General features: G+C 38.1%; 1 protein-coding gene and 1 long non-coding RNA gene across 6 annotated transcripts; one reads left to right on the top strand and one right to left on the bottom strand.

Moving 5' to 3' along the window:
• On the top strand, positions 1–27,502 carry SNX16 (sorting nexin 16). 5 transcript variants are annotated; one of them, XM_071737852.1, is made up of 9 exons: positions 2,620–2,722; positions 3,618–3,716; positions 4,549–5,012; positions 8,601–8,687; positions 12,532–12,680; positions 18,955–19,024; positions 23,315–23,451; positions 25,260–25,376; positions 25,662–27,502. In XM_071737852.1, the coding sequence occupies exons 3-9, from the start codon at positions 4,641–4,643 to the stop codon at positions 25,765–25,767; spliced, it is 1,038 nt and encodes a 345-aa protein (XP_071593953.1). In that variant the 5' UTR covers positions 2,620–2,722; positions 3,618–3,716; positions 4,549–4,640; the 3' UTR covers positions 25,768–27,502. The 5 variants fall into 5 exon arrangements, with proteins under 5 accessions (XP_071593954.1, XP_071593950.1, XP_071593951.1 ...); XM_071737851.1 differs by having other exon boundaries at positions 3,618–3,729; XM_071737849.1 differs by lacking the exons at positions 2,620–2,722; positions 3,618–3,716 and adding an exon at positions 2–90.
• On the bottom strand, positions 2,567–12,536 carry LOC139793328 (uncharacterized). The gene is made up of 3 exons (XR_011724587.1): positions 12,403–12,536; positions 3,100–3,246; positions 2,567–2,715 (listed from the first exon to the last, which is right to left on the bottom strand). It is a non-coding gene; the product is annotated as an uncharacterized lncRNA (long non-coding RNA).
• Positions 27,503–27,567: the final 65 nt, after the last annotated feature.

Raw genomic sequence — 27,567 nt, 5'->3', positions numbered from 1 at the left:
CTCGGCGCGCGGAGGGGCGGGGCCGTCCGAGGCGGGAGGGGCGGCCCCGGTGGCGGCGCGGCGGAGAGCGGTGGGCGGTGCGGCGGGAAGGTGAGAGGGGGCATTCGTCCGGCAGGCGGGAAGGGGCGAGCGGCGGAGGGGCTGTGTGGAGCGAGGGGAGCAGGCGGTGGGGAGCGAGGGCTGGGGGGGAGTGGAGCGCTGCACCGCCCGACCCGTCCCTGGCAGGGCCGGTCCGTCCTGGCCCCCGCTGCGCCGGCCGGTGGCGCAGCTCCCGCGCACCTGTGCGGAGGTGGCCGCGGGCGGTTTCGCCAGCCCCGCCGCGGGGGAGCACCGCCGGCGGTTGGGCCGCCGCGAGGGCTGAGGCGCAACCGTCGGGGCCGGACACCCCTTTCGGCGGGGCGGGGTGAGGGTGAGAAGCGGCGGCTGAGCTCAGAGGTGGTTCCTCAGCCGGCGCTCCCGTGGGACCTGCCGGTGCCACAAGCCTTGCGATCGAGCGAGGTTGTGCAACTGCGCGGCGTCAGCCCCTCCGGTACCGCCGGCTGGGCGGCCGCTCCGGGAGTGGCGTAAAAGCGGTGCTTTCTGCGGGCGTGACGGCCCGGAGGCGGCGGGAGCCGCGTCCTTCCCAGGGCCTTGCTCCGCACCTGGCCCGCCCTGACGGACGGCAGCGCGGCCGCAGCGCTCTGGAGGCTCTGCCCGCCCCGCGTCCGCCGCCGCCGGTTCCCTCCGCCTCAGAGCTGACTGAACGATAGCTCCAGATTGTCCTTGGTTTTCATCTGTTTCAGAACCATTAAATCACAGAGAGAGAGAGAGAGGTAGGCACCGTACGCGCGTCCCACTGAGGAATTGCAGGGGGCGGGGGGGGAGTAATTTTCAGTAACTAATTCGGTAACAGGTTCTTTGGGTGAGGAATTGTCCCGCTCTGTGTGTGTTTATGTGAGGTGTGATAAATAGGCCCCAATTCTGAGTTGCTAAACAGGTGAATTACGTTGTTAAGGAACTTGGTTGAAGTGAGCACAAAATTATTTAAATGATTTATTTAAAAAAAAGCTTTGCAAAAAAACAACCTAGCAAATTACCTATATTAAGTATTCCCCTGGTTCTTCAGCTGACTTTCCATAGTAGTGCTTAAATCCTGTACAGCAGAGGTTAGGCTGACTGCCTTGTCCAGAGACTTAATGTATGTAACCAGATCACAAATAGTATTGCATAGCTGAAAGTCTTCTAAATCCAATTAGAACTGTTAAGTAAGGATTGTTTTGTTTCTAATCTATTATCCTTGAATCGTGTGGCTTACATGTTTCTCACTGAACATGCAAACCATTAGCTTAAAAGGGTTTGGAATTGCGATAGCTGCAAGCTGGAGGCAAACCCTTTTTAAGTGGTTTTATTACAGCCTATTTGCTTCACCGCAAAAAGGGAGGTGGCTGCTGTAAACACCCGGTAGGGTAAGTTGGTGTCATGCTGTTCTGCAGCATGTGACGGTAGGGTGCCTGGGACTCTGTCCCATCCTGTTTCAGATCTAGCAGGTTGGTACTTCCAGCAAATGTTTGTTGGTTTTGGTTTGTTTTTAATCAGTTTACCATTGTCATTCTTAACACCTTTCTTAACTTCCAGTTGGGAAACAAACTGGATGTGAGTTCTTAACAAGAAAAAAAAAAAATTACTAAAAAAACATCTAAACAAGAAAGTGGGTATATTTGCTCGATTATCTCTTGGGCGTTGTGAGCCATCTGTTTGTTTAGAAAGTTTGTGTGGTGCGATGATTCTATTGGTTTAGCACAGTGACATGCAAGACCAGTACTTGGTGAAGCTTGGATAGCTTTTGGACTGTGCTCCTAAATCTTCTTGCTGCACTGATGATGTAAGCAAGGAATAAGACAGTTTTGCTAAAAGGTTTCTTCAATAAATTATTTTCTGTTCCTTTTAATACATGAATTAGCAGTGAACTTCTATATTATTAGAACAAAGCTTGGCTGTGACCCTCATTTGAGTATTGTATTCTTTTTCTAATACTTAGCCTTCATAAAATTCAAATTAAACCCTATTGCAGTTGGAAACCTTATTGCATTCTATAGCATATAAATATTTTAGATCCTTGGAAGTTTTTGCACTTTTACAATTTAAGATGGATTTGCAAATATGCATATGTATTTATGAGTAATATATTTATTCAAGAAAACAAAGATACAAAGAAAATCTGTGAGGTACCGATAGATTCAGTCTCATTTGTTTATCTATGAGTGTGTTTGCTGTGTTATTTTGAGTCAAGATTGTCCTTTTGAAGTAAATATTGTGCTTGTCAACATTTATATGTGTGTTAGCTCACAATTTGGGGTGGTCTTGCAGCATACAAAAGAAACTAAACCAGAAAATGCACCCTGGGAGCACGCCTAATGCTGTCCAGTTTCTAATAAGCATTCAGTCGAAGGTGCTGAATTACAGCTTGTCTGACAAAATCTGGTGAAGCATATGCAGCATAGATATTGGAGTTCTTGACTGGCATTTTCTTCTTTAAAAGACACTGTCTACAAGTACTCTCAAGAGTGACAGAGTTCCTTTTTTAATTTACAGATCCTTTGATTTTTTGCAAACCTGGGCTCAATTGGGTTCTTCTGTTCTTAAGTATTTAATCCCACACTTCTCAGGAGCATAGCTGTGTGCAGCATTCTCTAAGGGGGTGCTCACAGTTTCTTCTACTGGTAACAGAAGAGTCACCTAAGTGGTAAGGGAAAAAGGAGTCCCTTGTTTGGTATTTTGTACACCCAAAAATATTGCTAGATGAAATCTACCAGAGAGTACTTAATGTCCCCATATTCCTACCAATTGCAAAAATATATATTATTTTTATTGTTTGAGGCAGAAAGCATACTGACTTGGAAAAAAGGGATTTAAATCTTAGTCTAGTTACAGGAGAAGATCTTGTCCCCATGACAGGTGTGACTTGCCTCTTTCAAATTACATGAGCCTGAAGCAGGTCATCTGCCTGATATGTGGAATTAAGTCACAAAACCAAGCACAGGACTATGCTGCAATAGAAGCTGCTGTTCAAATCCTTCACCTGACCAGCAAAGTCGATCACCAAGGGTTTATGATACTGACCTTTCTGCTTCCTTGGATGCTGTGGAGTGTCCACCCTCACCCCATAGTGAAGCAGAGGTGCTCCTTTGGAGACACTGTCAGTTTGAAATTGTTCTTTTTGGTCAAGTTCCCTGAGGTTTCTGACATGCAGAATGCGTGAAGATTCCCCTGTGTAACTGAGACAATAAAGTTTAGTTTTTGTTCCCTTTAGGAATTCCTTTAAGAGCATTTTACTTGTTGGTGCTGCTTCACTCATATTTATTTCCTTATTCATGTATGCTAAGATTCATTTAGAGCAAGAGAATGCAAGCATCACTTCACCCTGGCAATTAAGAAACTAATTTGGATTTTGCTCCAGTAGGTGATTGATTTTTATATATATATATCCACATATCTGTGTGTGTGTTGTATAGCTATATTGTATACATATTACATGTTATATATATTATATATTTATATATATAATGTTGTAAATATATAAACATTATATATATATACATATATATAACATGAATCAGGTTGGTGATTTCCCATTTCAGAGCTGCCTATAGCTTCATGGTTGATTGGTAAACTTTTGGGTAAATGGGTAATGACTGAAATCCTATTTATCCAAAGAGGTGGGATCTAATTTGCACCTTGTAAGAACTCTGGGTATGCTTTTAGAAGAAGTAGATAGTGCTTCTTTGGCAGTTGGATACTGATGTCCTAATTTTCTTTTGCTTTTTTTAGAATGTATACACATGCACACAAGATTAATCTTGTATTGAAATGGTTTTCTCAAAAAAGAAATAATCAAGTCTCTTATTTATTGTTTTTCCCTAAACTTGTTTTCTCCATTTTAATCTGCAGGAATGTAAAACTAGTTGCTATTACAATACTGGTTTTGATGTGTGTGCTTGTAAAATTTAATTGCTCCCATTCACGCTACTGAAAATGTGCCCAGTTAACATAATTACAAAAGTCTGCATTATATGGCACAGAGTTGTTTTGAAGAAACATTTTGCTTTGAAAACTGATTCATTATGCTTCAGTAAATATGTAATGTATGCAAATACGGTTTTCACCTAAGTTGTTAACTGTTGTCTTTTGATTTGTGTTGTGTATATTGTTGCATGCATGCTTGGCTCATGTGGTCTGCACCAGCTATATTAACAGAAGCAATTCTAAGAAAAGCTTTTGTACTGTTTTATTAAACAGCCACTAAAACTATACCAGCTTCTTATATGCCTAAAAAACCAAAGTGTAGTACTTATGTCATAAATAAAAAGTTTGTCTTCTTATGTAATCTTTAGCTTTCTGTCTTTTTAATTTTGATAGCTGTAAAGCTGTCCAGCATTTTATATGAAGTCAAAATCCCTGTTAAAAAAAGTGTAACCATCACTACAGCTATGTACTATCTCACTCTGATACAGATGTTTCCAAAGCTTAGTGTTGCTTTAATTTAAAAACATTTTCTGTTCTTTACTGCAGATACTGTTCTTGAAAGAAGAGAAAACATGGCTTATACAGTGAATGAACCTTAAACTTCTGGACCCAAAAACTGCAGGTTTTGTTTATGAAGGATGGCAACACCATATGTTCCTGTCCCTATTCCTATTGGAAGTTCATCATCCAGCTTTACAAACAGAAGCCAAAGAAGTTCTTCTTTTGGGAGCATCTCAACGAGTTCCAGCTCCTCAAAAGGACAGCTGGAGGACTCTACAATTGATAGTTTTAAAAAGATGAGCACATCTGACCAGATCGATTCTATGTCATCTGTATGTAGTAGTCCACTTGTTAGGACTAAATTTACAGGTATGGATACATCCATAGAGTACTGCACTCAGCCTGTAGAAGAAATAGAGCAGAATGCAGATTCCAGGAGTTGGGAAGATCGACCGTCCACGCCTACTATACTGGGTTATGAGGTGATGGAGGAACGGGCAAAATTCACTGTAAGTTTTGGGGATAGTATAGTTCATCCTGTAATCACAAGATAACAATTTAATGGACTTTTTTTTTTCCTTTTTTTTTTTTTTTTTTGTTCAATAGTTAATCCTGCCTTTCAGGGATGTTGGAGTACTTTACAAATATGAATTTAGCTTTAAAGTACTGCCATCTGACAGGAAAATATCCTTCCTGTTACACAAGTGGGAAAATTTAGACTCAGAAGTAGTCTTTCTGTAATTGTGTATGTGGAATAGAAGGGATTTATTCTACTTCAGGTATCGAATTCTGCTGGAAAAGTTAGAAATTCCTTGCAGAGTGACAATTTCTTGTGAAATTTAACTTCTAGAAGTTCTGGATAGTTAAATGTCTTAACTAAAATGTAGTCTTTTAAATTAAATCTAAGATGTCTTGATATTTTCCTTTAACAGACAGAAGTAACGTACAGCATTTGAATTCAAGTGCCTACCTGTAGTTTACAGCTTCTTGCATTGCTGAGTTTAATTTCTAGTACGGGGGAAAGCTGTTCTGAAAAGAGCAGTTAGATGTCGTGTAAACAGCAGCTCATGACAGAACACCAGCTTATCTGATTTTCATTGATTTTTCTCAAAATGTACTGTAGCTGGTGATTCAATTTTTTTACATGCTATAAATACACTGAGGCATTTGTTTCTGTGGATGTTCTTGAAACATTTCTTTGAGATAATTCAGCAATGCTTATGGGACTAATGTAAGTTGTTTGTTACTAATTAGTATGTTACTTCAGGAGAGTAACATTAATCATGAATAGGTAAGGAGGAGGAAATAGCAGACTAATTTTTCTCATACTTGTTTATATTAGAAAAATGTGGAAGCAAATGCCCTCATGCATTTCAAATACTAGTAAAATGATCATGTGCTTTTTGCAGAGAGTTAAATAATGCTACTTTTAATTGGGAATTACAGCTTGTCATGAGTTTTTCAGTTTTAACATCTTCATGCATGTTAGCATAAGAGCCAAATTTTTTTTACACGTAGATCAAGATTCCTTTAAAATAATACCTTCAGAACTAGAACAATAATTAGTATTTTTAGGTCGACAGGAGTTAGTCTGAAGGTATGCAAAGGCATGTTCCAGTGTGCATGGTAGATATTTTCCACTGAATTTAAAATAAGGGGTCAAAGTTGTAATTTTATGTAGAAGGCCATGTTACAGTACAAATGAAACTGTCTTCATCATTAATATGATTGGTTGCATTTTTGAATGTTCTGAATTCACTTTTGTTGCTGTATTTGCTTCTGAAAGCATGTAATTAACTTTGTTTTCAGTTGCATGTTGGAAATAAGCTTGCTATTGTGCATTAAAACCAGCGTGTAATTAGTGCTAGAAAATTTGGTTGAGCAATGCAGAATCAGTGAGATGGAAGGCAGTGGAAAGTAAATTGATATCATCTGTAAAAGAGATGAGACTCAATTACTGAAATTTTTTTTACTCTTTGTCAGCATGTCATAGTTCCCAAAAATATGAATCTGGATTACTTAACCTTCATAATGTACTGACTTCAAGAGTTAAATGTTTGTGCATGTTGGAGTAGGTGGCTGCTGAAGCTTATGAGAGAAAGACTGATGAAGAATGTCTCTGTTTCTAGCAGCTGGTCTTAATGAATTGGTAGCCCTGGAGTGTTCAGTTAGTGCTTTTTTTAAACCAACTAGAAATCATAATGAGATGCTGAATCAGACCGAGATTGTTACTAAATATTGGTCTATTTTCATTGATTATTTTGTATTGGGTAAGGTAATTTGGGATTGACTTCAATCACTTGAATTTGTTGAATTAATTTTTAGGTTTTCCCCAAAACCTAATGTGAGAGAACTGACAGTTGGTTTTGTAATTATCTTGTTTTTCTTGTTTATTAATAATGAAGTTTTTTTTAATTCTTAATTGAAAAAAAATTTTTTTCTAAGTTTGGCAGAGATAATTGTTTCAAATTGAGCTTTTTTTTCTGTGGGTTTTGGCCAGCAGTCTTGAGCTTATTGTTCTTTTTACAACCATAATTTTTTTAAGACTTTTTTTTTTTTTAAGTTGACTGTTATTTACATGGAAAACATTCAATGTGAGGGTGAGAGTATCTGGATTTTTTTTTACCTGCACTTGTAAGCAACTTCTGTACAAATAATATTAAAAAACCCAATACTGATCAGCAAGTAAATTAGCAAGGATATTCCAGAGCTTCTTTTTTAGTGTTTTACTGTGTACTAGCAAAAAATAAAACTGTTTATGTTTTGGTACCACAAGGATGCTGAAACATTTGTACAAACGTTTACACAGAAAATGCAAGGTAACATTTTAATGTTACTTCACAGGGGTGTGAATTTTAAAAGGTAACAGCTTTTTGTTAAAGACTGAAATATTGCCTCTACCACAGTCCGTGACTTCCACAGATGATGCTGCTTGAAATTGTGATTCTGTTTAAAAAGTAGATTAGAGAAATACATGCTGACATATTGTTTTAATTTGCAACCTAGTCACCTGTTCTAACTATCAGCAAGTTGATATAGTATGCAAAAATGCAAAACAATCTCACACATGTACAGAAGTTGGCTAGTACTGGAGTTACTACATGCTGGGACTGCAACAAGAAAAAATTATCAGCTAAGACAACCTGCTGTGAGAACTTTGAAATACTGGAAAAGATTTTTACTATATAACAGATTAGAAAATTATTTAAATAAAATTAATTTTAATGACTTATAAGGAGTGTTGATCGTTATGATTCCAAAAATAACTTTTTTTTTTTTTTTTAACTAGAGAATACGTAGACTGGGAAAGCCTCTACAATTACAGAGGCTCTTTTCCCTTACACTGAAAAGCATAATGTTGTGGCATGAGCGCCCTTCTTTACTAGACACCACTGAATATTTCCCAGTTCAAATTGTTATTAGATGCATTGTGTTCAGGCTTTTGTGTATCACTCCTCCTAGACAGTAATTTATTTTTTTAATCCATTTATTTTTAAATAGAAGAATAGTACTCCCATGCTGTTGCATTGCTAAATCTTGATTCAAAGGATCCACTACTTCAGTCTAACAATTCTGATGCAGTTATCTAGACAAATGGTCACCTGGAAAGACAAAACCTAATGTTTAAAACAAATGGAACCAAGGTGGGATGTTCTTTTTATCCTGCATCCCTTTTCCTTGTTAGTCAAGCCAGATGCGACATTTTAAAACAATGTAACACTCAGTTACTGGTTATTATACTCATGGTAAAAACAGGTTGGCCTCAAGGATTGATGAGTAAAACTGTAATTCAGCAAAGGTTAAAGTAGAACAAAATATACTTCACTTACCTCTTTCCTAGCTGAGATTTGTTTTTTGCTGAGGTGCAGTTTCACAAACTGTTTATTGTGAACAGAAAATGGTTCAATATATCTAGGAATTACAGAAGCTGAAACTAATTTATATTGCTTGTACTGATAATTCTTACTTGGAGTTTAAAAAAAATAAAATTTATCCATTAGTTTTGCTTCATTAAGAAAAAGAGGGTAGTACCAGCCTTCCAGACTATGCAGCCTAAAATTCTGCATGTTTTTCTGATTCTGTTTTTTTCCACACAGGTATACAAAATACTGGTAAAAAGAACTCCAGAAGAAAGTTGGGTGGTTTTCAGAAGATACACTGACTTCTCCAGGCTTAACGATAAGGTGAGAATTACACAGTGGCAAAGTTCTCAGCTGGCTCTTACATTTTCCACTTTATCTCACATTTTTGTCCCTTTTATTTTTTCTTGGTTTTACTGCATACAAAGCACATACAACATTAATGAATGAAAAACCTGTGATCCCTCATTTTTTTCAGAGATAAACAAAATAACCACAGCTACTGCAAAAAAGGTATTTCTTCATCTGTTGGCATGCTTCATACTTTATTTCTGATCTGTGTGATAAAAGAATGAATTCTAATAGTTGTATTCCTTGCATTGGACTAGAACTAGGGGACTGTATTCTTTGCAGGAATGATCCAAGAATTATTCAGCCCTCTTAAATGCAACAAACTGTGCTTTTTTCATGATAAAATGTAAGTATCATGAGCTTAAGTTGTTGGTCCTGTATGCTGGTCAGTCTTCAGCTCTCTTCTTTGTCTTTGAAGTTAACTGTGAAATACTGTGTTGGATCTTTAAAGCTGAACACAGAGACACCAGGTAAATAGGAGCTCCACTAGGTCAGCAACTTAATATTTGTAGAGCATTTTAAAACAAAAAATGTTTGTCTAAAAATCATAATGGTTTTGAATTGGTAAATAGTATTTGGCTATCCCACTTACCATTATTTCTATAGAAGCATAGAAGTGGAAAAACAGCATTACCATTTTCTGTGTCACAGAACCACAGAATTACCTTAGCTGGAAAAGACCTTCAAGATTAAGTCCTACTGCCCACTCCAGAGAATAAGCTTTCACTGCAATTTTAACACATTTTCTTCTGTTTTGTTTTTTTTTAGTTCAACTTTGTAACTTGTCAAACACTCCTTTTACCTATAAAGGATGGTAAGGGGTTATGGTATACATTTTCTTCTTCTTGGATCAATGTGCCTAGTCAAATAATTTAATTCTGATACAATTTGAACACAGACTTGAACTTACACATTTTTCTGGGTTCTTGGTTTGACCTCTTTAATCTTTCAGGCTATATTTAAAACACCAGTGCAGTCTTAGACCATACATGGGTGAATATGAATTAGCTTATAGATTTATTTGTTCAGAAACTTCTTAGTTTTTATTTAGTCTTTCCTAAGTTATGAAATGCCTTAATTCTGGCAAAAGCCTGACTACTTAAAAGATCATGATGTTCTGGGGATTCCAACTCAAATTTCAGAAGTCAGTTCATAAAGCAGTTTGCATTTTGGTCAGCTATGTCAGATGCAGGCCAAGAAATGGCTTACATGCGTTGTCTTTTGGTGTGGTTGTCAGTAGTTTGGAAAATCAAAATACACAGGTACTCATTGCAGAATAGATATCTAGATTTTACAAGTCTTTCATAGAAATGCTCAACTTTTAGCACAATTTATAGATATTAGGATTTCTATTAAAAAGGAGGAATTTTATTTTTCCTTTTTGTTACTGACTGAAGCTTTTTCATCTTTCAGGATGCATCTAAGCTTTTATTTTGTTACTATTCTGTAATTTTATGTAAGCTTCAGAATTTTGGTTTCAGTTTCATTTCAGTTCCTGGAGCTGGCATTTCTGTATGGTAAGAAGCATGATTTCTTAGAAACTGAAGAGTAAATGATTATATGCACACATTAGTGGTTCACAAGGCATTGTGCAACACTTGCAATTCCCTGTTTCTGATGGCAAATATAGATATGAAGTCACATGCCATTTTCAGGATTTTCTGTACCCCCATCTCCTAGAAATCCAACATGAAAAATACTCTTTCTCTAAAATGGTATTAGAAACTTTGTGTTAAATGCCAGCTGAACTGAATAATCAATCACTATCTGCAGAGATGTTAAATGAAAGGGACAGATTACAGAACCAAGAAGTTAACTGTTCCTCTCTGAGGCTGTGCCTCATGTGAGATGCATAATCTATCATGTGATGATTAGGGGAGAGACATGTAGAAAAGATGCTGGATCCAAGCAAGCTATGACAGCCAGCATAACTTGTCTGACCCACAGTTTTTCCCACTGTGTCTGAGGAGTGTTAAAGAAAGAATGCCTGAGGACTGTGCTGTTGAAATTAGTCTGCTGACAGGAGTTAGCTTTCTCATACTTTCTTGATCTGCAAAAGTAGTCTGTGGGTAGGCATACTCCTACTCTTTCTTCAGAAATATATTACATGATCTACATAACCAGTGAAATTACCATTAGGTAGAAGTATGTGTGGCTGAAAAGCTTTCTGAGGAACATATATCTGTGGTCCTCTGTACAACTAATACAGGAACTTATTTTGTTATCTTTTCTGGGTTCAGATCTATTAATTATTGCATTAACTTTAAAGGGATTCTGGAGCAAAGAGGATGCTTACTTATATGGTATTAATGATAAGAGATGGAGGAACTTCAGATGACCAAAAAAAAAATTAAAAATATTAAGAAGAATCTAATGTCAAAATGAAATTCAATAAGAGGAAAACATATGCTTAAATAATTGAACACAGGAATAAAAAGCAAAAGCAAGGCTTTGACAATAAACCACTCTATAAATAACAAACCAATAGTTACACTGGTCTCTGAATATACAATGCTTGTGATAAAAAAGTGCCCTTGTGCTTTGAAATGGTACTTAGATGAGTGAGTATCATCCACTTGCATGGTTCTTCCTTTAAACTGTTTGGGAGAGGTTTTAGCTAAGGTACATTATCTCTTTTTAACTTTAAAAACTTAATCTGCTGAAAGAGTTAGCAATAAAGAAAAGAGTCCATAAAGGTTAGTTAAATAAGTAAAGCTTACTGTCAAAAGGCTTAAATTTTGTCATGCAAGGATCAAGGCACCTACTGAAGAACTGTTTTGCAGCTATGTAAGCACTGAGTGCTAAAGAGTTTTCAAAGCAGATTCTGAAATCCCTGTCCCTGGAACATTCGTATAATATATTAGATGTGTGGAGTACATCCCTGATAGATGTTGACTTGATCATGTCTTCAGAAAATGGTTAAGCAATTCTTTGGCAGGTGGGAGAACATAATTTTTTGTAAAATCCCTTTGCTTTTCCTTTTGGATGTAAATCCTTCAAGATTTTTTCTGTCAAGAATATCTTCTGAGAAAAGACTTCAAAAAATTGGTTTTCATGAACAGTTTTTTTTCTTTTTTTAATCTTCATGCATATTGTAGAAATAATGCATTGGACAGGTCCATTGTTACATAATTTTATGCTTCCATTCACTTGCATATTTCATTTTTTAATTCAGAAAAAAATTCTAGATAGTTTTAGTATTGAGTATACCCTGTTAGTGTTTAAGTAACTCAGAAATGCAGTTTTGCATGTTAGTGCTAGGGTTTGAGGGGCATCCATGCATATGGAAATGTTAATTTCATGGGTGTACAAGGAGCTGCTTTTTACTGGAAGTATTTCATGCATGTGTTGTAATTCATTCTGCTAGCCCCACTAAAAAGATGAGTTGCAGTTGTAGGTCTGTAGTTGGTTTTTAAATATTTTATTTATACACAGTACTTATTATCACAGTGCTTTAGAAGAAACAATACTTACCCGTACTTCTTACTTACATACAATTTTATTTACTGACTCAAAGGCATTAAGTAGCAGACTCAGAGGCATTAAATTACAAAGCAATTTTTTTCATTCCTGTTTTTACATGGTAAAACCGAGAGGTCATTTGCTTGTGTAATGCAGCACTGCAAGTGATAGTACTGTGTCCACAATTCATGATATAATTTCAGTTGAGCTTGTGGTTGAAACTTACCTTGTACTTGACCTTAACAGAAGACAAAGATGCCATATTCTGAGTGAAGTCAGTGCCTGTGTCAAATCCAGTATTTCATCAAGACTTTTCTTCTTGGTTTTCTTCATTTGGCTTTGATTTCTATTTCAGCTAAAAGATATGTTCCCGGGGTTTCGCTTGGCCCTTCCACCGAAGCGCTGGTTCAAGGATAATTATAACCCTGACTTCCTGGAAGATCGACAGCTGGGACTACAGGCATTCCTCCAGAACTTAGTAGCTCACAAGGATATTGCTAACTGGTATGTGGTTACACTTTGCTTACAGATTTGGATTCTTTTATGTTCATAGTCCTTGTATAGTTTCTAGACTCTAGCAGTGTATCTTGGAGCAGTGTAGCAAGGAATTCCATTAGCATGCAGGTTATGCATTTGGTTGTTAATAGCATTGCTTGGTGACCTATAGATTAATTTCATCTTAACCTCACCAAAAAGAAGTATTGCAATATTTTGACTTGTACGTGGTTAAATACTAACTAGAAGCTGTAATATTTGAAATGCTAATTCCATGTTTACTCCTAAACTATGCTGAGCACAGAATTGATACAGTGTTAATTTATATTGGGATTGAATGTTAGGCTTTCATAATGAAAGTAGGTACTGTATTACCTGCTTAGTTTTTAAAATGTGTATTAAACAAAATGTGTAAATTTACATGGCGTGGTAGTAATAGATTTACCTTTATAGATTGCTTTACATAAGTAAATGTAAACCACAAATCAAAATAGGCTTAAGAAGAGTCTAAAAAGCCTAATGTGTTTAAGCAACAAAGTGCAGAAGTCTCTTTGAACAGTATCATCTTTCATACAAAGTAGAAGATTCTACCAGATCTGGAAGACAGGTAGAACATAATTCTGGTAAATTAAATGTTAAAATCTTTTTCATACAAGCCAAAAGAGAGTTTTAGTGAGCAAGTTGATAGAGGCAGAGCAGTTAGTTCTAAAAATCTTTTCAAATGCCAGAAATAATAAAATTGTGAGGTTGCTGTACCAGGGTTTCTTTGAGTAATCAGTATGTGGAACTGTCTTCATCTGAAACATCATTAAAAATTAAGAATAAGAAATCGTCTAGAGGAAACAGCATTCCCTCAAGAATTTTTAAGGAACTAAAATGTAAAATTGCTGTGCTGTGGTGTGGACCATATAATGCTCATACCTACTTTACTTTACTTTATAGTAGAATGGCTATTATTATATTTGGCACGTTTTTATGTGGCATTTGACTGTTGAGCCTGGGAACTAGAGATCAGTAAGTCTGACTGTTGGTACTGCTTGTAACAAAAAACTCAAATTGGTGACCAGGTAAATAAAAATAATACTTGGAAAGGCAGTTTTGTCTTTTGTGGAGGAAAATGTATCTTACAAGTAGTTACCTGGGAGGTCATAGAAAATGGTTGAAAGGCAAGGTGAAGAGGATTGATGGAAATGTAGCGTATTACAGATGGAGCGTTGAATCACATTTATGAACTGATGTTCAGAATGTCAGGAGATAGTGACATAATGAATTACTGTAGAAAGATCCCAAGTCACTGAGTGACTAACAAAATCTCATGTCATGAACTGTGTAAAATGACTGTAGGCACAAAGATACAAAATCATACATTCATTTCTTTTACAACCTGGAAAAAACTATTGGTATTAATACAGTTTTCTGAATTGGTTAAGTATTCAGTAATAGTCAAAAAGTTGCATAGAAAGTGTTGAATGGGAACTTGAAAGGAAAAGAAGTTATTGCTGTGGGGATCTGAACCACACTTCCACATAGTCCGGTGCTAAAACTCAGCTCTTGGTTTCAAAAGAGGGCCTATTAGAAGCACAGAGAAGGGAAGAACATACAAAGCTACAAACTTCCCTGCAAGAAGAGTCCTCTTCTTTTTAGTGTGTCTTGGGGAAGGGATGGCTAAACAGGGCATATGAAATCATCGAGAGGATAGGGAAGGTGAGTAAAGAATGTTAATATTTTTGGTGATTCATAGTCATCTCTATATATGTCTTACCAAGTTGTGAAATTTGGTTGTGAAATGTCAGAGACAGAAAGATTACATAGTTTCAAAAAGAAACTGTGTTTCTAAATAGTGCTAATGTTATGCTGCTGGAGACAGACTTGTGAGCTGGGTGGACTTTTTATCTACTTGATATGAAGACTTTCATGTTGTTGCATCTAGCTTGGTGTTTCAGCTGGCTTGTTTGTATCTTGATGATGGTCCCTATTGGGCAACATAGTCTTTGTCCCAAGGCCAAAAAAGCCCTGCAAAGCGTAACTTCTAGACCACATCTCTCATCAGATAGAAAATAGAATTTACATGTTTGTGTAATCAGTTTGTATTTTGAAGAGATTGTTAACTGAAATGTGATTTTAAAGAAAACTGACTCAGTAAGGCCCTCCATGAAGATCAAGTTGTTTAATAAGCTTTATAACCTGTTGTTGGTATAGCTTATGTTCTAATGTTTGGATCTCTGTAAGGTCTCGATTCCTCAGGAAGGGATTAAAACTGGGAGATTTGATCTGTCTTATTTTCTACCCCATTATCAGAAAATAGAAGTTACTGTTATTTGAAATTAATATTTGCACCCTGTGTGAGCAATGGTGAGCATCTGACCCTGCTTCTTCCTTAAAAGTTCACCATCTACTTCTGTGATTTTGCAAATAATTCAAACTGCTTGGGTCACACCAAAAGCTTTTTTGCATTGTGGAGAAATCTCTTGTATTTCTCTCTTATCATTGAGACAAATTGACAGCAGGAAGGTTGCCCTTAAGTGACAGGAAATTTCATTCAGTATACATATTTTTTAAGAAAGCCAAATTCAGAAAATATTTTAAAGATAGAATGTAGGATGGTGTGCAGGTGACTAAATTTAGAGGCTATATTTTATTTTGCCTTGCATTGAAAATTCAGTGAAAGATAAAATTGACACCCAACCACGGAATTTCACGTGTTCAAGAAAATTTCATACAACTCGTGAAATGGGAGAAAGAAGTTTAACCTGCTAAACAGAAGTGTCATCTGGCTTTAAATAAATGACACAGCTCCTGTCTGTCTCCACCCTGTGTAAGAAGGAGGCTGAGCAGAGGAACTCAGCCAGATACTTGAGCCTTCTTGGGGATCCCATGTGCAGCACTGTCCCTTGCTGCCCTTCTTAGTGCTGTGTCTGCTGGCCTTGCTGCCCCTCTTGAGAAAGATGTCAGCCAGCAGAGGAGCAAAGAAAGAAGCCACACACAGCAATATCTGTGACATGATTGAGAACATTTCTGTAATATTTTGAAGGCAGAATTTTCTCCTGTTACTTGTTAAAGGAAAGGAAGAGGTGTAACATGTGGAGCAGAGAGCCAAGAGCAAAGTGGACTCTCAAAGCCTAAAGTTAAGCTTCAAATGAATGTTTATGTCGTCAGGTACATATTCTAGATAGCAAATTAATGTTTCAGTCGCCTGTAACTTTGAGGTTTCTTGACCTACAAGAAAGCTGGGGTAGGGCTTTTTACATGGGTGTGTAGTTGAGAGGACAAGGGGAAATAGTTTAAAACTGGAAGAGGGGAGATTTAGGCTAGACATTAGGAAAAAATTCTTTCCTGTGAGGGTGGTGAGACACTGGAACAGGTTGCCCAAGGAAGTTGTGGCTGCCCCCTCCCTGGAAGTGTTCAAGGCCAGGTTGGATGGGGCCTTGAGCAAAATGGTCTAGTGGAAGGTGTCCCTGGCCATTCAGGGGGTTGGAACTAAATGATCTTTAATGTCCCTTCCAACCCAAATCTTTCTGTGATTCTATGATGTCCTCCTAACATAAAATAATCTACAGCTTTCAAGAAGTTTTGAAATCTTCTAGGAAAAGGTGCAGTTTTCTGTCAGCTACTGTAGGTAAAACAAAAAAAAATTGGGTTTGACCTGATGTAAGTAGATGATATATATACATCGGGTATTTTTGCACGTTTATTCTTCTGGACATATCCATTTTACTCACAGAATCAGCCATGTTGGAAAGGACCTCTGAGATCACCCACTACCACTGTGGTTACCAGACCATGGCACTGAGTGCCACATCCAGTGTCATCTTAAAAAACCTCCAGGGACAGAGAATCCACCACCTCCCTGGGCAGCCCATTCCAATGCTTGATCACCCTCTCTGTAAAGAATTTTCTCCTAATATCTAACCCAAACCTCCCCTGGTAGAGCTTAAGTCCATGCCCTCTTGTCTTACTGATAGCTGCCTGGGAGAAGAGCCCTACAACCCCCCCCCCCCCCCCCCCCGGCTACACCCTCCTTTCAGGGAGTTGTAGAGAGTGATGAGGTCTCCCCTGAGCCTCCTCTTCTCCGGACTGAACACCCCCAGCTCCCTCAGCCCTTCCTCACAGGACTTGTGCTGGATCCCTTCACAGCCTCCTTGCTCTTCTCTGGACCCGCTCCAGCACCTCAGTCTCCTTCCTGAACTGAGGGGCCCAGAACTGGACACAGGTCTCAAGGTGTGGCCTCACCAGGGCTGAGTACAGAGGAAGAATCCCTTCCCTGGACCTGCTGGCCACACTGTTCCTGATACAGGCCAGGATGCCATTGGCCTTCTTGGCTACCTGGGCACACTGCTGGCTCATGTTCAGCTTCCTGTCAATCCAGACTCCCAGGTCCCTCTCTGCCTGGCTGCTCTCAGCCACTCTGTCCCCAGCCTGTAGCTCCCCATGGGGTTGTTGTGGCCAAAGTGCAGGACCCAGCACTTGTCTGTGTTGAACCTCATCCCATTGGAATCAGCCCAACTCTCCAGTCTGTCCAGGTCCCTCTGCAGAGCCCTCCTGCCTTCCAGCTGATCCACACTCCCCCCCAGCTTAGTGTCATCTGCAAATTTGCTAATGATGGACTCAATCCCCTCATCCAAATCATCAGTGAAGATATTAAACAGAACTGGGCCCAGCACTGATCCCTGGGGACACCACTGGTGAGCAACCGCCAATTGGATCAGCACCGTTCAGCACCACTCTCTGTCCCGGCCCTCCGGCAGTTCCTAACCCAGCACAGAGTGTTACTGTCTGAGCCCTGGGCTGACAGCTTTTCCAGGAGAATTCTGTGGGGGACAATGTCAAAGGCTTTGCTGAAGTCCAGGTAGACTCCATCCCCAGCCTTCCCCTCATCCACCAGGCGGGTCACCCGATCACAAAAGGAGATCAGGTTGGTCAGACAGGACCTGCCCTTCCTAACCCTGTGCTGGCTGGGTCTGATCCCTTGTCCATCCTGTAGGTGCTGTGTGATTGCCCCCAGGATGATCTGCTCCATAACCCTGCCGGGCACTGAGGTCAGGCTGACAGGCCTGCAGTGTACTGGGTCCTCCTTTTGTCCTTTTTTGTGGATTGGTGTGACATTTGCCAATTTCCAGTCATCTGGGACCTCCCCAGTGAGCCAGGACTGTTGGTAAATGATGGAGAGCAGCTTGGAGAGCTCTTCCCCAACTCCCTCATCACCCTGGGGTGGATCCTCTCTGGTCCCACAGACTTGTGAGGATCCAAGTGGCTCAGCAGGTCACTGACTGTTCCCTCCAGGATTACAGGGGGACGTAAGTGGGAGGAAGAGATGGGAAATTAGTTTGAATTCACATCTTTTATTTTTGTGCTTTTGTTGCAGATAGGAGATGATTTAAAGATTTATAGTAGTGAGTGCAAACATAATTGCTGATAAGTTACTACTTGCTAATTAATTGTGAATACATTATTCTGATTGGAAGCTATTTATAGAAGAATGAATACAGCAGAGCAGGAAGGTCTTAGAAATATGAGTGAAAGGACATGTTTGGAGTTTTTGAAGAGTTCTGTGAAAAGTAATCTAAACTTGGAAGATAGAATGAGCAAGATGCTCAAAATACTCTATAATAAACAGAATAGCACCTAAGAATTCCTTCTTCTGACCTTTGCAAAACATTGCACTGAGACAGGTGGCAATTGTTACACAATTCTACACAGTTTTAAGTTAAAGGCATTAATTTATTAATTTGAAATGTATGTTTAGAGATGCTATGTGCTTCATCCGTGCCACATTATCCTTGTCACTTCTGACTGTTTTATAACTTACTATTTTATACATATATAAAAATATATATTGTGTATCTGTCATAGCATAGTGGAGTCATAAATGCGTGTTCTAGTAGCCATGCTTGGTTCCACTGGTACTTCCTGTAGGGATCTGTGTATGGATTTTAGCAGCATGCTTTTTCATCCATCTTTTAGGACATATTTTTCACCAGAATTTTTCAAGGCTCTTCAATACTGAAGTGATAAACCTGCTTGTCGGTTGTCATATAGCAACACATTCTATTAAGATATAAAAAATTTATTTTCTAAGTTAACTTACTTGTGCAGTTTAAGTCATATGTTAAATACTGTCCTTGGTTGATACGTACAACTGAGATGTCATAGTTTGGTAACATTTTTTTGAATACTTGGGAGTAAATAGATATTTGTGGCCCTTAAATGTGATCACACAAGGGAAGTATTTCTTTAAGCATTGTTGGAGTTTTGTACCTAATTATCTTTCTTTTATTTGATAAAGTCTTGCAGTGAGGGAATTTCTTTGTCTGGATGATCCTCCGGGTCCTTTTGACAGTCTGGAAGAGAGCAGGGTAAGGTTTTGTCATTTTATATGATAAAAACAGAATGTGAAAGGCAGTAATTGTGAGAATAATGTAATACCTGTTGAATGGTATGGAGTGAAACATTTTTATTTCTGTTCTTTCACAAAAATTTGCAAATGGATGTATTTCTAAAACTTGCATAGTCTGATTATTGGTGCACACTGGTAATATTTGACTGCTGTACATCATTACTGTCCCAAGATATAATCAATTTCCTTTTGCCCTTTATGACCAGTGGATGAATTTTGGTTTTAAGGCGACTACTGGACAATAAGAGTTTTTGTAAGTTTACATTCAACACACCACAATGTGTATGCAGTCTGTCTTGCAGTAGTAAAATGTTCTTGCTATGAAATGTAGAAGTAGATTTCACTGGCATGCAAAGCTGTTTCGTGTCTGTCTAGAACAGGTTGCCTCAATTTTCTTGCTGTATAGAACATCAGTATGGTTTGCAATAACACATTCATTGTTAATACTGTAGAAATTTCAAATGTTGCGGGATTCTTCTTCAACTAAATTTATATTTACCAGTTTGTTTTGCATGTAAATTGGGAGTGCTTTGGTTCTTGTTACATTACTATGTGCATCTTGAGGATTTGATATGGTTTTTGTTGTTATGAGCTTAATTTTATTTCTGTACAATCACTTCTAATTTTATCTATTTAAGTTGCTTAAAATTAGTTAAGGAATACAAGCATTATTCAGGTAATTACTTAAGAAATTTAAGTGCCTTCTTCATAGAGATTTTGATCATTTGTACTGTCAAAGTCTCAGGGTTATAGTCTTCCACCAGAGGAATTAAAACCAACTATTGAAATAACAGTGCTGTTGTAGTTTTGGCTATTAACCATTTCTCTAAAGTTTTTAGAGACAGCTGCTACAAAATTCTGGTCTCTAAGGGGTACCCTGCCTTGTTGCAGAGTGATAGAGGTTGAAAGAGACCTCTTGAGGTCATCTAGTCCCACCTTTCTACTCAAGCAAGTTCAGCTACTTCACAACCTCTCTGTGCAACCTGCTCTAGTGTTTTATCAGTAAAAAAGTGTTTCCATGTGTTCTGATTTAATTTCCTGGTGTTTTATTTATGCTCATTGTCTCTTATCCTGTCAGTGGCCACCACTGAGGACAATTTGTCTCCCTCTTCTTTTCCCTCCTATCGTGTTTAAATCTTGATAAGATCACCCTGAGCCTTCTCTTCATACTGAAGAGTCCCAGCTTTCTCCTCCTACTCCTTAGTCGCTTAATTACCTTTGATTATGATCTTTAAATCATGAGACCTGAGGTCCTGGTGGACAAGTAGCATGAAACCAGGCAGCTCCCTCAGCATTTATGGGTGCAACCTGTCAAGCATCGTGTACTTATGTATGTGCAATTTGGTTAAGTGCTCCCTCACCTGACCCTTCTCCACTGAGGGCAAGTTTGTTTTGCCCTTCCTTGTCTTTCCTTCTGGTGGCAGAGGTCTGTGATTCCTCAACACTGGTCTTACCAGTCATGACTGGCGAAGGTGGCATCAGGTACCTTAAACCTTTTCAGTGTGGTTTGTCACAAGTTCTCTCACTGTGTTCAGCAGGTCCATAGTTTTCCTGGTCATCCTTTTGTTGCTTACATATGTGCAGAATCCTTTCTTGTTTCCTTTCACACGCCTTGCCAGATTCAGCTCCAGGTTGGCCTTGACTTTATTAACCCTGTCCCTGTAAGATCAGACAGCAACCCTCTACTCCTGAATAACCTGTCTGTGCTTCCAGTGATAGTACACTTGTTTTTAATGTCTGAGTTCTATTAGGATTTCCTTTCTTGTCCATGCAGGCCTCCCTGCATCCTGTGCTTAGTGTCTGCTTGTTGAGCTGGACCTTAACTGAGCCTGAGGGTCGTGATGAGTGAATATCCACTAGCTCTTCTGGACTGCTTTTCTTTTCCAGGTGGTTTCCCATGCATTCTTTTTTCCATGCAGATTTCTGAAGAGACTGAAGTCTGGCTCACCTGAAACCCATAGTTGTGATCCTACTTTTTTGCTCTGTTCCTTCTACCTGTTAGGATTCTGAACTCCTGCATATCAAGGATCATCTACATCCTTACCTCCCATTTTTTTTCTTTTTTCCTAAATAATGCCACATTACAGGACAAGTAATTCCTGGACTTCATTTTTATAAAGGCATCTCAAAAATCACTTTTGTTTTGCCTTTCTGTTGACATACAAAGCATAGGGGGGGAAAACAAACAAACCAACCAACCACCAATAGCAATAAAAACCCCACTTCTGTTACTGTTTTCCTTATGATGGAAAAAAATAATAGCTTCTATTTGGTTCATTTGTGTTATTACAGTTCAAGAAGATTTTGACAAAAGGTATTTCTTTTTCGGAAGGAGTAGATACCTCCCTCACTAGAAATGGATTTGGCCTTTCAGAAATTTAATTACAGAAATGTAGGCAAAATATGCACTAAAGTAACCTATTTTTGTCATATCCTTGCTAATTGTTTTTGCAGATCCTTTCCCATACATCAGTGTTTCATGTTCCACTGAAGGAGGAAACAAAGCTTTCTTCCAGCTGGCCTAGTTCTGTTGCCCTTTCAAAATTTACAGGGAAAATCGGTCCCATCCTGGGCACCGGAACTGTGCCAGACTCCAGGTGTTCAGCTCTTCAAGGAAAAAGATACCTAATTACACACAATTCCCTGATAGATCTTTCTCAGCTGCAGTTCATCTTTCTGCTACTACAGCATCCTTTAGAATATGCTGATGTTTTCTTAGTTGTGGAGAGCGAGTTCCTTTTCTTGGGTACCTGATGCACTGATTGCAACTAGAGATGAGTTTTTCCAAAAGTCTTTTTCCAGTTCTCATATAGCACAATGAAACAATTCTAGCATGTGGAATCATTTTTGTTATTCTTTGAACAGGGAATTTGCATATGCATACATCTAAAGGTACAAATAATACAGCTTAATTAAATTCTTAATAGCCAGTTTTCAGCAAGGGTACCAGAAGCCCTGAACAGTTTTACAAAATACACTGGATTTCACTTGACTGCCTTGGATAAAACAGGATGACTGTTTAACTGGAATGATTGCTAAAGTAAAAATGCTATGTGAAGAATGAACTGGATGCCACATATTCTCAGCTCGAGTAGATGTGAATAAAGCTGTGGCTTAACTGATGATTGGTCTTCAGTGCCTGTCAGCTATCATAAATTTGTTACATGAGTTGATAAAACACATTAAAACTCATGTAAAAAAAACTCTAAGATGGTTATTTGTTTGAAAACACTACATTTGTTTGAATTGTAACTTAGGATTTTCAAGTTGAAAAGTCTGCTTCAATTAAACCAAGGAATAGTATCCTCTAGATCTTTGTAGCCTATTTTGAAACTTTACTAAAAGTATCTTAACAGCATTGGTCTTAACTCAGCTCTTGTAATAATTTTTTATTTAGTGGATTCCATGAATTAGTGATTAGTTGCATGTTATGTTAAGCCAAGAAAGCCTCCTACCTGATTCTCACTACTTATTTAGTGAGAACATGTGAATTATTAAATCAGAATTGCACATTACTGTTGTTAGACTTTCCAGTAATAGATCAGCAGGCTCTGTGCCAACGTTTCAGTCGCTTCCTGCATTCAATGGATGTTGCATCCTACGTTTGCTCTTCACATTGCTCAGCAGAGTAACACAACATACTTACCAGGGTTGAACAGTTAGAATTCTTAGTGCTTCATTGAGCTTTTTGAAAATGTTTTTCCACCGGTCTTGTGGCCCTCATGATTGTCCTATATGTAACAGCAATTTTTGCACAGCAGCAAGTTTTGCACAACTTTGTCTTTATCCTGGGTCAGGGAAGAACATGCAAATATTCAAAGAACATCCAAGTATTCCTAGGGCTTCAGGAATAATTAGATACTTCGACTTCCAAGTCATGTGAGAGCAAAGCTTATGTGAGGGGAAAGACAAGTAGGCAGTTCAGTACAGGCAAAATGGTTGAAAATTAGAGACCAAGCACCAAAGAGAAACCTCTTTCTGAAGAGTTTTGCAAGACAAATGATGCAGTAAAGTATTTGCATTGTAGTTCAGTGTAATAAATCCATTGTTCAAAGCAAAGTGGCATTGTGGCATTAAGGACAGAACTTTTTTTTCAATTATTTTATGTAGCTCTTTATGGTAATCAATACAAAGCAAAGCAGCTACCATTCTGTTACAGACAGAAAAAAAAAAAAATCAAACCAAACCAAAAATCAATAAAGGCAGTCCACTGAAGCTAAATGGAAGATGTTCTGAACTTGTCTTTTAGGCTTTCTGTGAAACCCTGGAGGAAACAAACTACCGTCTACAAAAAGAACTGCTGGAAAAACAAAGGGAGGTTGAATCACTGAAGAAATTGCTAAGTGAAAAGCAGCTCCATATAGATGCTATTGAAAGAAGAATTAGGTATGTAGAAATTTTATGGGTTGGATTTTTTTCTTCTATATAGTCACAAGCAATAGCTTTAAATGTATTATTTGAAACATTTTTTCCCACATAACCAATATTTTCAGTAGGTTCTTTCTCATATGTTGGCTAACAAGCAGTTGTTTAGTACAAGTGACTGAGAAAGTATTTGCCCATCTTTTTCCTTCTAAAGTAACTGAGATTATGTTTCCTAATCCTTTAAGCCCTGTAAAGATAAGGCAAAGATTCTCTTCTGCTTTTGAAATGCTGGATATGTGAAATGCCCTGCTAGAGATGAGAGCAGTGGGAAAATTGCTTCGAGTTAAAATTCTATCTGTACTCAAAGCTTTGACAGAGCATAATGATCAAGCAATTATATGCCTGTCTTAATGTCTTTAACTTTGTTCTGAAATGCCCAGAATGATGCTGCAGATTGTCTGTTTAAATCTAAGGAAAAAATGGTGGAAAAAATATTTTATAATAATATTTATGGTGTCTGCCTGCTAAATTTTGTAGCAGGCTTAAGTGAGTTGGTGTTGGGCTGTTCAGTCTCCCACTAGACTTGCTGAGTCAGTCATTGTGGGGCTTCCTTAGCAAAGGGATAAATTCCTGTGTTCCCTTTAGAAGTTATTTACTTCTTGGGTTGTAGGGTCATAACATACCCAGGCTGAGCAACAAATCACATCTTTGGATGGAAGGCTTGAGTGATGTAAGTTAGAAGGCTATGTCTGGAAAAGGATTTAAATGGAATTGTTATGGCTTATTGAAAATTCTGATCTGAATACCATATTTAGTTTGTCATTTACTTATGAAGGCAAGAAAGTTCATTTGAAATAAGCTTTCCCCGTTTGACGAGAAACTCAGCTTATCTTGTTGTAGTTGAAGCTGAAGCAAATGGGTCTCTCACCATGTTGAAGTGGAATTTTGATCTGATGGGCCAACAAGGATTAAACATCTGCCTTTACACTCTAAAGGTCAGGTACTCAAAACATGCGAGATAGTAGGGGACAATTGAGCTTGGAAGCCTTTGCCTATCATGCTGGATTTGGCCAGTAATCATGTTAGAGAATACTGCTGAGGTATTACTTAAGATGCATACATTAAAATAGAACTATGGAAACAACAGTAGTTAATTTAAAAAGGAGAAATGCAGTAGCATCCCTTTCAACACAAAATTGTTCACAAGCTTTTTTTTCCAAGTGGCAGCTGTAAACACTAAATTATTTATGTTTTCCACACAGAGAAGTACTTGGGATGCAAGGTTTTTTAATAATTTTACATTACTATATATTGACATTTCTAGCCAGGCTTGTCAGACTGCCAACTCACATTGCTCTTAAGACAAAATTACTACCTGTCTCTCTATCATTTATGGGAAAATGTATTGCTCTGAAACTTAATATGTGTGTCTGAAGTTGCAATGAGAAACCTGGGAAATCTTTTTATCACTCTGCCTGTCTTCCTTTTGACTGTGTTCTGATTATAATTCTGCCATTTTGGCAAAATGTGTACAGCTTGGGTACCTGCTTGTAATGTCTTACCTCCAGTCATAATCACTCCTCTGGGAATTTTGTGAATCTGCTAAATTGAGATGCACCCAGAGGACTGAATTTAGTTTGGGAATAAGCAGCTGGAGTAAATAAACTGTTTAAGTAACTATCCAGTGCAAGCCCTGCAATTCTAGTAATGAAAGAAATGGGACACGTAGGAGTGAGATTGGGTTGCCAGAAACTGCAAGGTTTCAAATGAACCAAACAGATGAATGTTTGCTGTATGGATTTGTGGTACTCTGTTCTTATTTGTTGTAGGGATTTATCTTTAGGAAAAATGACTCGTCAGATGTCAGGAGAAGAAAGTGAGTGCAGTGGTGAGGTGGAGTCTTCTGCAGTAGAAGCAGACCAGGGTACCTTGGCTGAGGACAGCTGGTAAATACAATTACTTTGTTTATAATATATTTCAGGTTTTTGTAAAGTATGTTTTTAAAGGTTTGGTCCTGCATGAATTCTGAACAGCTGAAGAATTTGTCATTTTATTGTACCCCTGTAGCTATCTCATGTTTCATGAAGGCCCTCAGGATAGGTAGTTTTAGATCAGGAATTAGTTATAAATTCATTAAGTTATGTAAATGTTTTGTAGTTTGCAGGCATAAAGTGACTTTGGAGAATTCTATTTGTTTCCATTTGACAAAGCCTATTGATCTGTTGTTGCAGCTCAGATAAAGAGAACCATGAGGCGTGCTGGAGTGGCTCTTTGGCTGAAAAGTCTGCACCAGAAATTGAAGTTGCTGAAGTAGCCTACACTGCTGATGAGGAGTAGATCAGTAGCAGCTGCTGTTACCTGGGAAAGGTTCATGTCTGGGACATAACTTTGTGAGTGAGGGCAAAGAGCAGCTGTGAAGAATTTACAGCAAAGAGCAAGAATGCACATATTGAATGTTTACATAAATCCTTACAAATTATTAACGTAAGAAATATACCCAGTGCTGCTTTGATATCAGTTTTTATCTAGCCTTTATATATTTAATATATTAAAGTCTAAGAAGGGCTAAAATCAGCTCAAGTTTCAATAGTGTACAAAGATGATTTGGCTGACTTTCCTAGTGGGGTGACAAAAACACGTGAAGTCACCAGACACACCTAACTAGCATGTCATATGTTGCCACTGCTGTGACACATTTGATGTGTTCATCTGTTTGGTATTTATGTTTTCATATTCTTACAGCCATAAATTAATGCTTGTTGAAGTAAGAATGGACTCATCTTAGGTTTAATAGGAGTGTAGGACGTGTTGTTTTTATATTGTAAACTTTAAGACTATTTCTCTGGACATTTTAATGCAATGCAATAGGAAAACTTAAAGTACCAAGAGAAAAGACTTCCGAAATGGGATTATAGATGGACATTTTAAAAAAAGAAATGGTCATTTTTGCTGAAGGATCTAATCTGAGACCCCCAAAACACTGTGTATTTTCATCCCAAGATAGCATGCCTGTAATGCTTTTTGTTTGGTAGTGCTGCTTTTAAAATCTGGGATACCTTTGCTAAATACCCATGTAACAGTAAAGTCAGTGAGTTTGCCTTTTACTTGGAACACTACCTCTTACCAACTTGCGAATACATTCATGTTTGTTTAAAATTATTCCAGATTATATGGAGACAATTTAAGACTTGTAAAGAAGCCATATTTTTTCCTGCACAGTTCATAACTAGATGGAATCTAGTTGCAATGTATTTTTGTTTCAATATATTGCACACATAGGGATTTTGCAACCTATGGTGTATATCCTATTTTTCAAAATGTATTAAGACAGGAGATGCACTTTATAATTAAGACTCCATTGTGCCAAGTTCAGTTGGCTAATTGGTTGAGGAAGGGGAGTTGCAGGGAGAGGATTATGTAGTGCCTTTTTGTATTTTACTTGTTCATTACTGCAGAATTTTTTTACAGTGCTCTAGATCAGCTCTGTGGAATCTTTAATGCAGCTTGTTTCTGTTCTTCACTTATTTACTGAAAGTGCCTTGTTTTATTCTGCTTTTCCAATAGGAAGAATGCTGTTTTGTTTTAATCTTTTTTTCTCCCTATACCACCCACATCGTTGTTTAATGTTGTCAATATGCAGTGTCTTTGTGCTGGAGTTTTCAAAGGGAGCTTTGTACTTCAGGCTGTACATACAATGACCTTTATGCAGAACTGTATTAAACCTTCCTGGTGAAATAAATCTATGGACAAAACACCTGTCTTCTCTTCTCCATTGCAGAGAAAAAAAAATGTTCAATGCCTTGTCTAGTAGAAGGATAAAAATATTATTAGGAAGAGACATTTCTTACCTCAGTGATTTCCTACAATTACTCAGCTTTTGGTCTGAGTTATTTTTGTCTTTGTACCAAAAAATTGTCTGCATGAAAATGAATGAGGATGCTGTAACAAGGCACAAGAAAACTTACTGTACTTCTGTTGAAAATTAAAATTAAAAAGGAACTCTCTCTTTTTTATATATTCTACATGAATCCTCATAGATACTGAGTGAATTCAATAAAGTTTTGACACCTTATGGAATATTCATGTAATCTTTTGTCAGATGTCACATATTTGGAAAGAAATAGTTTAGTCATGAGA

The sequence above is a fragment of the Heliangelus exortis genome, chromosome 2 (genome assembly GCF_036169615.1).
Source record: "Heliangelus exortis chromosome 2, bHelExo1.hap1, whole genome shotgun sequence".
Taxonomy (NCBI): domain Eukaryota; kingdom Metazoa; phylum Chordata; class Aves; order Apodiformes; family Trochilidae; genus Heliangelus; species Heliangelus exortis.
The sequence above is the reverse complement of the archived record's forward strand: the minus strand, read 5'-3'. Positions and strand labels throughout refer to the sequence as shown.